The sequence below is a fragment of the Cynocephalus volans genome, chromosome 15 (assembly GCF_027409185.1).
Source record: "Cynocephalus volans isolate mCynVol1 chromosome 15, mCynVol1.pri, whole genome shotgun sequence".
Taxonomy (NCBI): domain Eukaryota; kingdom Metazoa; phylum Chordata; class Mammalia; order Dermoptera; family Cynocephalidae; genus Cynocephalus; species Cynocephalus volans.
The window spans coordinates 28,370,389-28,385,492 of NC_084474.1; the positions used below are offsets into that span (position 1 = coordinate 28,370,389).

The 15,104-nt window shown below is 36.4% G+C and overlaps 1 protein-coding gene across 5 annotated transcripts in view; it reads right to left on the bottom strand.

The window, feature by feature from the left end:
* Window positions 1-14,889, bottom strand: part of EYA1 (EYA transcriptional coactivator and phosphatase 1) — a 294,815-nt gene extending 279,926 nt beyond the window's left edge. For 3 of the 5 annotated variants that reach the window (XM_063079209.1, XM_063079208.1, XM_063079206.1), the window contains exon 1: window positions 14,864-14,888. Coding sequence is in view for 1 of the 5 variants with exons in the window: in XM_063079210.1 (XP_062935280.1) it covers window positions 14,864-14,874 (11 nt within the window). In the remaining 4 variants the exon portion in view is untranslated. Of the gene's footprint in view, window positions 1-14,863 lie in introns of all 5 variants that reach the window. The other 2 variants (XM_063079207.1, XM_063079210.1) reach the window with 2 other exon arrangements.
* Between the last annotated feature and the right edge of the window lie 215 nt (window positions 14,890-15,104).

The following is a 15,104-nucleotide window of genomic DNA, read 5'->3' on the forward strand; positions in this document are numbered from 1 at the left end:
AAAAAAATATGTTTTTTTCTAAGTCAAACTAAGCCAGCACTACTTAGAACTGAATCAAAGAGAATATATATAATTATAATGAGTAATAGGTGAAAATCAGTAATAATTAGAGTATAATTAATAATAGATAAAAAGGGCTGGCCCCGTGGCTCACTCGGGAGAGTGCAACACTGGTAGCGCCGAGGCCGTGGGTTCAGATCCTACATAAGGATGGCTGAGCGTGGTGCAGACCATACTGTGCCGAGGGTTGCAATCCCCTTACTGATCAAAAAAAGATAAAAAGAAATAATAGAAGTGAATATACATATACTGTAATTAATTATAATAATAGCATCCAACAAATAAGTAAAAACTAAAAATGGCTGAATGACTGAAAGCATTGCATATCTCAAATTTGTCCTCAGTGTCAATCCCATTTCAGTAACAATCCCATTTCAGTAACATGGATCAAGGTTAATAAGATTATCATATTTGTGAGTTTTAATCTAATTGAGCTAAAAATACTTATAAAGATATTTTTTTAATTTTTAAAAAAATTTGGAACTACATATGGGAAGTGATTCTTGTTTATGTAAAGAAAAAACAGAAGTTAAACAAAACACTGTTCAAAGCAATATGGTTCATCTGTAGATTCCTGACACAAATTTTTAAAAGTAGAATACACACAACAGCAGGCATCTAGTAACTGGGAAATCACAGTAGAATTTCCTTACTTTTGTAAAACTTTAAATGTGGAAATATGGTCTGGACATATTTTCTTAAACCATCAAAATCTAAGCATACTTCTTTTTTTCCCCCTAAATGCAAAAAAAAAAAAAAAAAAAAAAAAAAAATTAAATGGATTGCATTATAAACCATAGGTCAGTGGTTTCCAAACATTTCACAAGCAAAACCCTGTTACTTTTCTCTCAAGGCTGCACACATTTTCAAAGGCGTTTTTCCTTATTCACCAAGTAATCCGATTCTCCATTTTAAGATCAGATTTGTAAGTATTGATCTGAGCTTCTGTTAAAAAAATTTTTGAAAAGAGAAAAAAAATAAGAGAAAAGGAACTTATTATTAGCCTGAGTTAAATTATGACCAGCTAAAGTTTATATTGCTTACTCATGCATGGGTCAGTAAGTAATTTTGCTAGATATTAAAATTAGTGTCTTTACTATATTTGGGGGCTGAAAAAGGGCTTGAAAGATGGCTGGAAATATCAGAAGAATTTCTAATCTATATACGCTTTATGTGGACCTTTCTGAAAAATATAGCAAGTTTTCTTTGAAATTATAAGCTAACCCCAAAGGAACAGCAAAGAGCATTATGCATTTTGCCTCCTTGAATATGGAAAAACCACCTTGATCCTTATAACCCCACTTCTCTTTCATTAAGCACTGGGTAATAAATCATGGATTCACTAAATCTCAGCAGTGAAAAGGATTTTAGAGGTAATCCGGTATCACCTTATTCTCCATGTGGGAGTGTCCACCAGATTGTCTTCAAGTAGTAATGAGCTAAGGCTGTATATGTAAAGTGCTTAGAAGAGCTCCTGCTATATAGTTAAAGTGCCTAACTGATGTTATTTACCCTTTACAGTAATAGGCACTGAACATCTCCGAGGACACCAAGCTAGTATTCTCAAGAAAATCAGCTCATTTAATCTCTTCACGTAACTTGTAACGTTTAAGGACTGTTACTGGTTTAATGCCTTAAAATTACATAATGTATGGAGAATTTAGCTATCAATAGAAACAACTTTTTTGGCAAAAATTTAAAAGGACTCTTGAAACAATATCTCTATCAATTTAATATGCAATACATAGATATTTTTTTTTTTCATTTTTTAGCAAAATACATGTATCATCTTAAAACTTTTCATTAAATTACAGTCATGCACCACATGACATTTCGGTCAATGACAGACTGCATATACTATGGTGGTCCCATAAGATTATTATGGCTATACTATATAGCCTAGGTGTATAGTAGGCTATACCATTTAAGTTTGTGTAAGTACTCTCTATGATGTTTGCACAACAAAATCACCTAATGACACATTCCTCAAAAGTATCCCTGTTGTTATGTGGCGCATGACTGTATAGAATTATAAACTTTTTTTTTTTTACCTTTACCAATGCCTTTAATATTCACTATATTTTCTCATTTTTTAAGGTGGGTGAGAATACATAAGAATTTTGGGCCTAGTCTTCCAAAATAATATCAAAATCTGCTCATCTCATCAGCAGTGTAGGCGAAAGCCACTAACCTCAGTTACAATTGCAGCAGATTAGCTTTGTCCCCAAAAAGTTAATGCAACTTTCAAAGAGTTGATAATAATAAATATACTGTAGAATCTTACAGCTCACTTGTGTAAATTAGCCCAGTTACTTTTCTTGCTGTCATTCCTGATGGTTCTGCAAATGACAGTCTTCATTCAATTTCACAAATAGATCATATGTTCATTTGAAGATTTTTGTGGCCTACCATCTTGTTTGAAGATTGCAGCCTGGCTTGCAGTTTGAATTTAAATGTGTAACATCAGCTTTAATTAAAATCTGTTACATATTTTAGAAAATTATCTTAGGGCAAAGAGAAAGATAACCATTTTTTAAAAGGCAAGATAAAATGCAGTTAATGAAGTTAAAATATAGATCTGATTTTGTTAGTACATAGTAAATAGTGAGTATACTTTTTTCCCAAATAACTTGGAATCTGAACAAACAATTAATTTTAATGTTTATTGTAAACATTTTAACAAATGAACTTTAATAAAAGTCAATTTTATGGATGAAATTATATTTATAAGTTATTTGGGTTCTATTTCATCACCAACAGTTTCCTATTTTCAAAACACAAGTGGTTAAATGCAGGCATAGCTAACCAAGTATAAATATTCTTCAGGTACATAATTTCGCATGCCACACTCAAATTATTTTTGGATCCATTTTTAAAGTTAACTCTTTTAACTTACCAGATGAGAACTGGTGAACATGTATTTTTGAAACGTTTCATAGAAACTCAGATGGACAAATCACTAATGTAAGCAGTTCAGGGTGAATAAGGTAAAATGTATATTTGGTCATTTTCCCTTATGTCAGGAATATCTATTTCTTTTTATAAATGGGAATTAGAAATGGTATTTTAAATAATCTATCACAACCCCAGCATTTATTTTTATCCTTATAAAATATGACTAGTGTTAATCTTAGTATCTGGATACTGAGAGCAGAAACTTTTTTTTTTTGACCAGTAAGGGGATAGCAACCCCCGGCGGCACCGGCCATCCCTATATAGGATCCTAACCCGTGGCCTCAGGATTACCAGTGTCACACTCTCCCAAGTGAGCCACGGGGCTGGCCCATAAAATTTCATTCTTGAAAAATGTCCTTGAGATGGCTTTATTTTGAAAGAAATACAACAGCTTCATTATAGGAAGAAATCAGCATATACTACATATTTTGCCAAATGATTTTTGGTATGATAAAAAATTTGAGCATTTCTAAACATGAAAATAAATCACCATAAGTTCTGAGATCTCTATATAGAATTTTAGTTTACACCCAATTTAAATAATAACAAGAACTAGTGAATGAATGAAGTCATCCGTTTCAGTATTTGTATGGCCCAATATTATTATCTCTTGCATTCCTTTGGACTGTCAACACCATATTACAAAATGAAAAAAATTAATAAAATAAAATCAATAATTCAAGAAAACTTTGCTTTACTTTTGCTCTTATAAAAAGAAGGGGAAAATGTTAGAGGACACAGAAAGTTTTTTGGTTTGTTTTTTTTAAAACTGCTTGGAAGATGATGCATGCATTTGCTATTTTTTAAGATATGCTCTTGGTTTATTTGTATGCATATTGCTATATTGATTAATATAGTCACTCATGATTCCCTTTTGATCCGCACAACAATTCTGAGATACATAGGACAGAAATACTATCCCCGTTTTAGAGATGAAGACATTGGCTCAGAGATGATCAGAGATTTGCATGCCCTTGGGTGGATCCAGGACTCCACCACAAGCTTTTCAGCTGCCTGCCAAGCCCACGCTCCCTCCCCTGCCCTTACAGGTATCCACTGACTTAAACTGAAAAGAACACAAGCTCAGTTTTCATTTTCTTGACTTGAGATGGGAGTACACATTCATAGAGTTACATGAGTCACAATTTTTAAAAAATAAAAAAATGTTAGTCTGATTTATGTTGTTTGCTTTGGGGAGAACTTTTAAAGAAATTCCAAGAATTCCTTTGAAATATAAACATCAGTTGATCTAGTTTAACCTAGTAGAGCACCTTGGAAAATTTTTTTCAATGAATAAGATTTATTTGCAAAAAGCACATTACATTTTTGGTATGTGATTGTTAACTTATTTTGCCTACCTAGTTTCATGTATTCATGTACATAGGTTAAATTAATCTATATGGTTAATTTCTTTCATAATTCTATTTTTATAATGGAACATATGTAAAATTAACCTCATCTTCTGATCAAATTATCAGAAATTTTCAATTAATGGAGTTCCAGTGAATGAAGTTTTATAGCAGTGGTGTTTATTTTCAGTGTACCTCTACCTTCATGCAACCTGGCAGAGCAGGAAAGGCTCAGAGCTTCATTCTGGTCTGTTTCCAAAGGTGCTTGGTTCCCTGGAGCCACACAGAGCGAAAGCTGCCAAACTAGCACTTGTGAAGATTTCTCTGTGTTTACAAAACCTCCACTCCAGGCAATTGTACTTACTCATTGATTCACTCAACCAAAACATTTTGCACATCTACAATGTGCAAAAAAGAGAGAGAGCTAAGAGACAAAGGGAGAGTGGATACTCCTCTCTTATGCTCCCTGTTCTCAAAGAGCTCAAGGTCTAGAAGGCGGGTAGACTTTTAAATGAGGGTAGACAACACAAGATGGAAGGAGATATATGCTAATCAGCAGTTCAAAGCATTTATTGTGTGAAGAAGAAACGTTCTATTTCATAGGGGCAGATAAAGATAGATAAACTGACATCTGAATGTACCAGTCTACAAAAAGGAGAAAAACACCAGTGATTGATTCTGCATGACAAAATAGGAGAAAGAAGGAGAAAATAGGAGGGAAAAAAAATAGGAGAAATAATTACACATGTTTGTATAATTAGCTACATTAGATATAACTATGTAATATTTATTTATATACTTAGTTATATTAATTATCAAGCTTCACTTCTGTTCAGAAATACTGAATATTTCACTAATTTTAATGCAAAAATGGAGTAAGATCACCATATTAGTTTTCTATTGTTGTGTAAAAAATTACCCCCAAAACTTAGCATATTAAATTAACATATATTTATTATCTTACACAATTTTTAAGGGTCAAAAATCTTGGAGCAGTTTAGCTGTGTGGTACTGACCAGGGTCTCCCTGGAGAACATAACTATGCTGTCTGCTGGGGCTGCCGTCATCCAAAGGCTTAACTGGGACTGCAGGGTCCACTTACAAGGTGAATCACGCATGAGGTTGTTGTAGCAAGCATCAGTTCCCTTCCACACGGGCCTCTCCAGGACTGCCTGCATGTCCTCACAAAGTGGCAGCTGGCTTCCCCAGAGTGAATGATCCAAGAGAGGGCAGGGAGGAAGCCGCAGTGGCTTTGGTGACCTGGTATCCACAGTGGCAAACTATCACTTCTGTGCATTGTCCTGCCTATTAAAAGTGAGTCACTCAGTCCAGACGACACTTAAGGGGAGGGGTTCATCTCAAGGGGTTCCTCATCAAGAGGCTCCATCTCTTGAAGGAAGGAGTATCAAAGAATTTGTGAACATAGTTTAAAATCACCATAGGCACATTCTGGGAATGGGATACAAAATGTAGAAGTGTTTCTTTATTGACATACCAGGCATCTTTTAAAATTAATCATAGGAACATTGTATATGATATTACATATAAATAAAATTATAGATGTACAGAAATGTGGGCATCAAAGAACCCTTATCCCAACATTAGTGCCAATATAAAGGTATACTATGGGCTCTACAAATAATAATATCAGTTGACTAAAGGTTGGAGAAGGTTGGGAAAAAAACAAGCAGAATTTAGAAATGTAGAGATAGATCACATTGGGGTTCAAATGAATCCTGTAACTGTGGAACCGGATCATAAAACAGAGCACTTGAGTTCACACAGATGCTGTGTGGGTCCTCCAGCCCATTCCTCGCTGACTACCACACGTTGATTTTGTGATACAAAAACTTTATTAACTTCAATTATCCAGTACCATATAACACCAGAAGAATCACGTTGTGTTAGAATTGGAAGAGATCTTCTCCCAAATTCTCCATTTTATCAATGAAGAAAATGAGGCCCAGAGTGAGAAAGCGAGTCAAACCCAGGACGACAGGGCTAGCCTGATAGGGACAAAATGAGAACTCTTGGAAGAGGAGGGATTGCAATTGAAGACCCACCGCACCTGCTGGTGCTAACAGGAGAACAGCTCCTGAGTCCTCATTTTATCTACATGCATTAACATTCTCCTAGGACTCTGCTCCACATGTCTATGGCAACTTTCGTGCCCAGCTGCAGAGATGAGTACATGTGATAGAGACCTTCTGGCCCTCATAGCCTATAATATTTTCCATTTAGTCCTTTACAGAAAAAGTTTGTTATAATATTGCTATATTGAAATGGTTTTCTTACTGAAGCTCACACTTCTGGTGATCACCATCATCCCTAACAGAGTTGTGAACCAGGAAGGATTTTATTTCTTTTAAGTACTTAAACCATCCTCCCCACCCTCCAAAAAAAACAAAGCCCCAAAGCCTGTGCCCTTTCCTCGGAAAGAGAGATCCGCATGACATCAGTGCTGACTGCTCTTTTGCACCAGTTCTGAACCCCGCAGTTATTGAGCTCTCAGAGCCCTGCACATTCAGAGTGCCAGAGCACAGGCAGGCCAGGGGCAGTGAATCTGAGTGGTCAGAGACCCTCTTCCCTTTCTTTCCAGCATCAGTCACAAGCAATTTGCATCTTTGTCATGCTCCAACTGTTCGGTGCAAATGGGCCAAGTGAGCTACACCAGAACCCAAAATGTTGACTGGCTCAGGTAAACAAACATTTACTGAGTGTGTGGAGAGGGCTTGACATTCTGTTTGGCCCTGGAAATATAAACATGTCACTGTCCTGCTTCTGGAGTAATTTTCCTGTCTAGGTTTTATTTTTTACCTAAAATTCCCAATTGCTAATATATCCTGGTGCCCAATTTGAATTTTGATGTCTAGTCTCTTCCAAACTCTCAGATCACATTCCAACCTGGGCTCTTTAATGTTCCCAAACCAGCCTTGTCTGCTCAAATGAAAAATTTTGCCTAATTCTTTCCAGCATGGTCTGACATCCCAAGTCATGACCTCATCTTAACCCTGTGAATGTGTGGCTGTTACATCTAAATTAAGAGATAGTACCTTGACCCCCTAGTCAAATACACTTAAATTAAATAACAACCAGTCTTTTTTAAGCACTTGCTGTGTGTGTGCCTGATGATGTTTGAAATGACATTAGTAATAATGGCAAACACTGAGATAGCATTTACTATATGTCAGGTGACATTCCATACCATTCAACTGCCACAACAACCTGTGATGTAACTTATCATCATCCACATTTACAGGCAAGGAAAATGACCCAGGGAGGCATATGGGCTTGCCCCAGTTCTTGCAGCTAGTGAGTGTCATAGCTCAAATTTGAACCCAAAAAGTTGGGCTCCAGAATCTGTGCTCCTACTCACTCTACATCCTTCATATGTTATCCCTAATCACACAATCATGCAAGGAAGGTATTATTATTCCCACTTTACAAATGAGGAAGAACTGAGGCTTCGAGAGGTTAAAAATCTTGCCCAAGTGTGGAGCAAAGCCTGAAGCAGATATGTCTGACTTGCAATGTCCCACCCTTTCCAAAAACATGCCCCACTGGGCTTGGTACTAGTGGCTGCATATATTTCTTTACAGTTTCTGAAGTGCTTTGGCACACCATGTCTTATTTCTTCATCACAGGCATCTAGCTCAGAAATTGAAATACTTTCCTGAAGCTATTTAGTTAAAGGATTCATGGTTAATAAATAGTGACTCAAAAGCAGGTATTCCAATTCCAAGCCAGGATTCTTTTCATTATGCTCAACTCTGCCTTCCCATGTTCAATGTATTATCTATTTGCTGTGTACCCAACACAATAAGCAGACTACCCCAGCTCTAGGCCTCCCCGCCTAGCACTGAAAATGCAAAGAAGCACTGCTATCTGACAGATCAAGGGAGAGAAGAAAAACTAGCATATTAGGGAGACAGCTTATAACTGATAGTTGTAAAAAGGACTTTGAGCTTTAGGAAAAAATTAAGTATATTCACTATTAGAAAGTCCCATCAATATGGTTAGTATATAGGCAACGGCACATCAAGGGCTAAATCTCCCCACCTATAAGATGAAGAGGCAGGACTAGAACTGTGGTTTCAAACTGGTGTTCAATGATCACAACCCAGGGGGTTCTCAAAGGTCCATAGGAGGCATCTATTGGGTGGTCTGCTCAGCCCCTTCTCTGGGAACTGTTGTGTTTCTGCAGCAGCTCTGTGCTTATCAGCCACAGAAGAATGACCCATGCAGGACCGAGCCCAGTAAGTAAGGTGTAAACTGTGATGTTCAGCCAGCGCTGTGCAGGGCGAGCAGAGAAATCCAGTCTACAAACAGAAGACTGAAAAAAAAAAAAAAAAGAGAGAGAAACTGTCTGAATTCCTTGGATACCTTTTTTCCTTAAGACTTTTCCTTCATTCAAGGTGCTGAGATGGGAGTGGGATAGGAAGGCAAATAGAAAAGGTTTTAGGCCCCACATTCTTATTAGTCTTTGTTATGGACTGAATTGTATCCCCCCCCAAATATGTTGAAGTCATAGTCCTTAGTATCTGTGAATGTGACCTTATTTGGAAGGGTCTTTCAGATATAATCAAGTTATGATGAGGTCATTAGGACTGCCTCAAGTCCAATATGAGAGGAGAAGAAACATGGACAGAAGAGGGGAGAAGGCCATGTGACAATGTAGGCAGAGACTGAAGTGCTGCAGCTGCAAGCCAAGGAATGCCAGAGGTTGCTGGCAAACCACCAGCAGCTAATAAGCAGCAGAGAAGGATTCCAGTCAGGGTCTCAGAGGGTGTGCAACTCTGCCGTTATCTTGTTTTGGACTTCTAGCCTCCAGAACTGTGAGACAATATACTTCTGTTGTTTTAAACCACCTAGTTTGTGGTATTTTGATATGGCAGCCCTAAGAAACTCATGCAGTCTTCCAATAAGATGCTCTTGCTTAAAAAACAAAAAAAAGGAAATTGAAAACCATTGGATACTATGACTTTAAATTTGAGTTTTAGGGCCGGCCCCATGGCGCACTCGGGAGAGTGCAGCGCTTGGGAGCGCAGCGGCGCTCCCGCCCTGGGTTCGGATCCTATATAGGACTGGCCGGTGCGCTCAATGGCTGAGCGCAGTGCGGACAACACCAAGCCAAGGGTTGCAATCCCCATACTGGTCACAAAAAGACAAAAAAAATAAAAAATTTTAAAAATAAATAAATAAATAAATAAATTTGAGTTTTAAAAAATTTCACTCATATAAAACATCTCATTCATGGTGAAGCTGAATAAATCAAACCCTGATTTAATTTATAATGTCCCAGTTAATTTGACTTATACATGTGTATTGTACCTGCATAGCTACTTTCAGTAACTTCTGCTAAAGAGTGTGCTTCTATTATTAATAAATAAATATTTAATTTTACCCTTTTGGTTAAAAGTCATCTTTTATTTTGAGAATCTCCAAGTATTGGAACAAGGTACATACACATTTTATGCTTTTCTTGTAAAACCCAGGATCATTGCAAAGACTATTTTAGCATTTCAAATTTATCATAATTTTAAGGATACTTGAGAAGTATAGTTATGAGACTACAATGGAGCCCTAAAGTGTAATTATTCCAAAAATATCTAGAATATCATCATCTGAAATTTTTGAACGAAGTTAATTATCTACCATTTATAATAAAATGCTCCTTTTAGAGTCTCAGGAGACCTAATTCACCACCTTCCCCCTGCCAGCTGACAACATCATGATCAAGCATATGTAGTGTTGGTGTTTATAATACCTGGCACAGGTATGTTTGCATATTTTAAATTTCACTGTAGACTTGCAGGTGGTCATATAATTTTTTATCCATGACCACGTTTTTCTAGAGATGTTTCCAATAAAAAGTGCATTAGAGTTATATTGCACTCTTCTTTTTCAAAGAACTTTTAAATACATAATCCCACTTGATCTACAAAATTGTGATTTTAAATAAGAGAAGGCAAATATTATCATCTCTGTTTATAGCTGAAGAGACTGGTTCATGGAAATCCGCCCCAGGTCATACAACTAGTAAAAGGTAAAATCAGGTCTTCTGACTCCAAATGTAAAGTGTAGTTTTCAAGATGCCAGCCTACCTATTTAATTCAGACATAAGGTTTGGGTTATTGCATGATGGGTTTATAACCACAGGCCTCACAACTACATAAAGAAAATATAGTGATTTATTTTTTAATTCACTTTTTTTCAAAAAGCTAGTACTTTTTAAAAAAATCTCAACATAATTTCCTTCTAGAAATCCTCATAAACCAAAGAAACTGAAAGATGCACAGACATATCTCACTCTTTTATGTTTGTGTTTCAGAGATGTTTACCTCGGACTGCTACTCTGGTGCTGAAGAGAAAGAGAGAGAGAGATCTGTGCTCATCCAAACAGGAACTCCTTGAGAGGCAAATAGAGTAATCAGATTTAAGACAGAAACGATGTGAAGCCCCACACACCTCTTCCTGTCTATTATGTCCTCATGAGGCAGATAGGAGAGTAAAAAGAACTTACAAAATCATATGAGTTACTTCCTTTTCCTCGATGTGTGAGACGCATACACAGAATATTCCAGGAAAAGAAAGGTAGAATTTCTGATTTACCATTTCTGTCCAGTGCTGTGTCTATGTAAGATCAAAATGAGAACTTCATTTCTGCCCATGATCTCTCATCACATAACAGACACATTTCCAAAACTCTGCTAGGTTCAAGAGGCTATATACAGGAATATAGCACTTTTCAATGTTCACATAATTAGTCATTTCCCTCCCTTGAGTGTCATAAGTCACTTCAAAAATTTTAGCTTCAAATCTCACAATGCTCAGGGGTAGTGCTAAGATTAAGAGTGAACGTGCCCTTGTTTAAGGGTTTCCCCACACTGCCACCCTCTGCCCACTGAAATGATGGGGAAGAGAAGAGTCCTCTTAGCCTCTCCCACAAACACTGTGGGCTCATCAGCCATCCCAGGGCAAAAAGAACACGTGCAGCACTCCTGTTAACCTCCTGCCCTGCCCAGATCTCTGGGCAGAAAGGAAGAAATGAAGAGGCATCACTGCCTCCTCCTTGGTCTTGTCACATCTCTCACCACCTATGGAGTAGAGAAAGATCCATCGAGACTTGAGAAAGTATCATTGCTTATAAAGACAATGGACATTTGTATTATACTGATAATTGCATGCATGAAGAGTTACAAATATGTTTTGTAAACTGGTGGTGTGTGCAAAATCTTTCAAGAAGTTTCTTTTTTCTTTTTTTTAAATATCTCAATATCTGATGAGAAAACCAAAGGTCTTACTTTTATCAGGAATAGCAGGGAGGCTAGTGTTCAAGTCTTATTAGAAGAGGCACAATCCAGAATAGGCCATTAGCAGGTTTTAATTCTCTGAGCAAAGATCTATAGAGTGGAAGAAAGTAAAAGCTATAAAACAATAAAGCTAGAAAGGACATCAGGGCATATGGATTTCACTCTCCTCATTTTACAGATGCAAAAACTGAGGTTCCCAGTAAAGTGCTTAGAATATATTTAATATTATTAAAAAAGAATGTTTACAATGGATATTACTCATCAATAAAAAAGAATAATCTACTCATACATGCAACAACATTGATGAATCTCACAGACATGATGCTAAATGAAAGAAACTAGAGACAAAAGAGAACACACTGGGTGAGGATTCTATTTACATGACTTTTAAAACAGGCAATACCAATCAAAAGTGAAAACAATGGGAACAGTGTTTGCCTACGGGGTCAGGGAACAGGTACTAGGGAAGTGGGCACTGGGGAGGTAGTGAGAGGGACACAAGAAGACTTTCTGGGGAGATGGAAATGTTTTAATATGTGATAGGGTATGGATTACGAGGGTATATCCATTTGTTTGTGGAATCTAAAAAATAATAATAATAATAATAACAGTTTGCTATTATAGGCAGAGAGTAGAACAGTGGTTACCAGAGACTGGGGAGGGGAGGAGAAAAGGGAAAACAGGGAGACATGGGCCAACGGGTACAAAATTACAATTAGATAGGAGGAATAAGTTCTGGTGTTCTATTGCACAGTAGGTTGACTATGGTTAAGTTAAGTTTTCAGTATTGCATAATAGCTAGAGGAAAGGTTTTGAATGTTTTTGCCACAGAGAAATGATAAATGCATGAGGTGACAGTTACATTAACTACCCCAATCCAATCATTATACAACAGGTATATGTATCAGAACATCAGATTGTACCCCATAGGCCTGTACGATTACAATGTGTCAAATAAATAAATAAATAAATAAATAATAAAAAGAACTACTATTAAATCAACAAAATACTTATCTGATTTTATCATAAAAATATAAAAAGTATTTCTTCTAAAAAAAACTGGACAGTTAAGATTTGTGCCTTTCAATGCATGTAAATTTCATCTTTAAAAAACTGTAAAAAAACAATTTTTTGGTGGTGGTGTGGAGCACAAGTGGTGGCAAGGTGAAATGAAAATGGCAGAATGCTGATAACTGAAGAAGTGGGGACCACAATGCTCTGTGTTTATTCTGCATATGCTGAAACTTTTTGTAAGAATAACTTTTGAAAGATCTATATGCTGAACAAGGGTAAGTTCAGTCATGCTGGTCCAGACTCCTTTGGAATCCTTTATTTTTCTGAGTTACTGTACTGTTTTCAGCTAACTTCTAGGTTCTCTTCCCATCTTGAGCATCTTTCCCCACCTTCCTAAGGGAAAAGGGAAACCTGAGAGCTGAACGAATCAAGCTCCCGAGAAGCCCACCCAAGGCCTCCATATCGGGACTCTGAAGAGATTGCCTGCCATTTGTATTTGAGCAGGCCGGAGCCAAATTGCCAGGAAATGGATTCTTCAATCAATGCCACACGTTGTTTGCCCTTGAGAAATATCCCTCCCTGGTCTGTACCTCTGAGATAGCCAAATACCTTCCAAAAGCAAAACTCCTTCACTCTCACCTAACAAAAAAAGAACAAGATGGTGTGCAAATAGATTGCTCACTAAACATGTCTTTCTGTTATGATATCCAAAATGAGATCTTTTAATCTTTTAACCATTTTTTACCTATTTTTTAAGTCTCAAATCTTAGTTAATTTTTTGACTCTTAAATTAGAATTTGCACAGTATGAAATATCAAAAGAAATATCAGCAACATTTTTTTGCAGATACTGTTAAATTTGTTGGTGATTCTCCGACACATCAACTTGTTTCCATCTAAGGAGCAAAGGTACATAGAAGGTGACAGTAAGTAGTAAGTTATTACTGAGTTTATTTTTCATTTATTTTTATACGAACTACAAAATTGTTTTTAACATAATAAAACCAAGTACCACAGGTCTTTAATAGGAGTTTAAACAAACAAACAAATTAAATGGGTTGAGGGTGCTTTCCTTGTTTAGGGTATAAGCTACACAAACCAGCAGCATTATCTCGGAAATGCTCTATGTGAATTACCTCACACTATGATTTAGAAGATCCATAAAATACACTCTGTAATTGCAGACGGTATGACTGCAAAACTACCTTGATAGCACTTGACTGTTTGTTATTAAAATCCCCATCCATTAGCAGTTCCTGCTTATTGCATAACACCAATAGATCTTGTAAAACACACATTTACAGGAACCACAACAGCATTACTAAAGATCACACTTTAAGTTTGTAACAATTCTATTGTCAACGAAGCTGAGCTAAGAAACCACACATCTAAAAACATCATATATCTCACCAGACAACTTCAAATGCGAAATCACATATGCCGCCCCAAATATTGCTATGGAAATTTTCCAAGGAAAATTTAACTTACTGAAAGATGCTTTTTAAAAATGAAAATTCATCGAATTATTCAAGTTCTAAATGACTCAAAATTTATTTATAAGATTGCCTCTTATTGGGACTATTCATTTATGAACTGAAGGAAGCTCTCTTACTTTGTGATATAAACCTGAGGAAAATCTCTAAACACTTTCTCTTCTGCTAAGAAGATAAACAAACAAAATATAACCCAAGGCATTCTTAATTTGAAGCCCATTCAAGAGTTCATCAAACTGTGAAACTCCTACACTAAACATACATTTTAAAGCCACAAACACACATATACACATGTATATTCCTAAAACAAATACACATTAAACAATCTGAAATGTAGACATTAATTTCAAGTTTTGTGAGACAAATATATGCTTTTCCTGAGGCAAAGGAAAATGTAAGCCTTTAAAAGATGTTATTATGCATATTGGTATAATTACATAATACTAAATGTTGGCTTTTTCCTCTATGACTCTACTTTTGATAACTGATACCTCTAAGAAAGACATAAATTGAGTTAAGCTGATGAAATCGTGTACTACTTAATTCATAACTTTCAAAATCATTAAAAATTGGTACAGAGTTTTTGAGAAATTTCTAGACACTCAGGTTACAACAAAAATAGTCATTATAATTTTAAAAGTAATAACTCTTTCCTTAGGACTGACATTCTGTTTACTTACAGACTGTCCATTTATCCCCCGGGGGTCTTCCATTGAAGACTTCTTCTTCTGAATTATATATGGGCTATTAGCTACACACTTCTTCAAAGGGTTCCAACACCCCTGCACCTGTGAACAACAGAGCATCCAGCAGCTATATTAATTGTGTGGCATGAAATTAAGAGCTGATCTTTACATCTGCAGCTTTCCATTTTCTAGCATGTATACACAAGTCAAGAATGCTTACCTTCACTGAATGAAT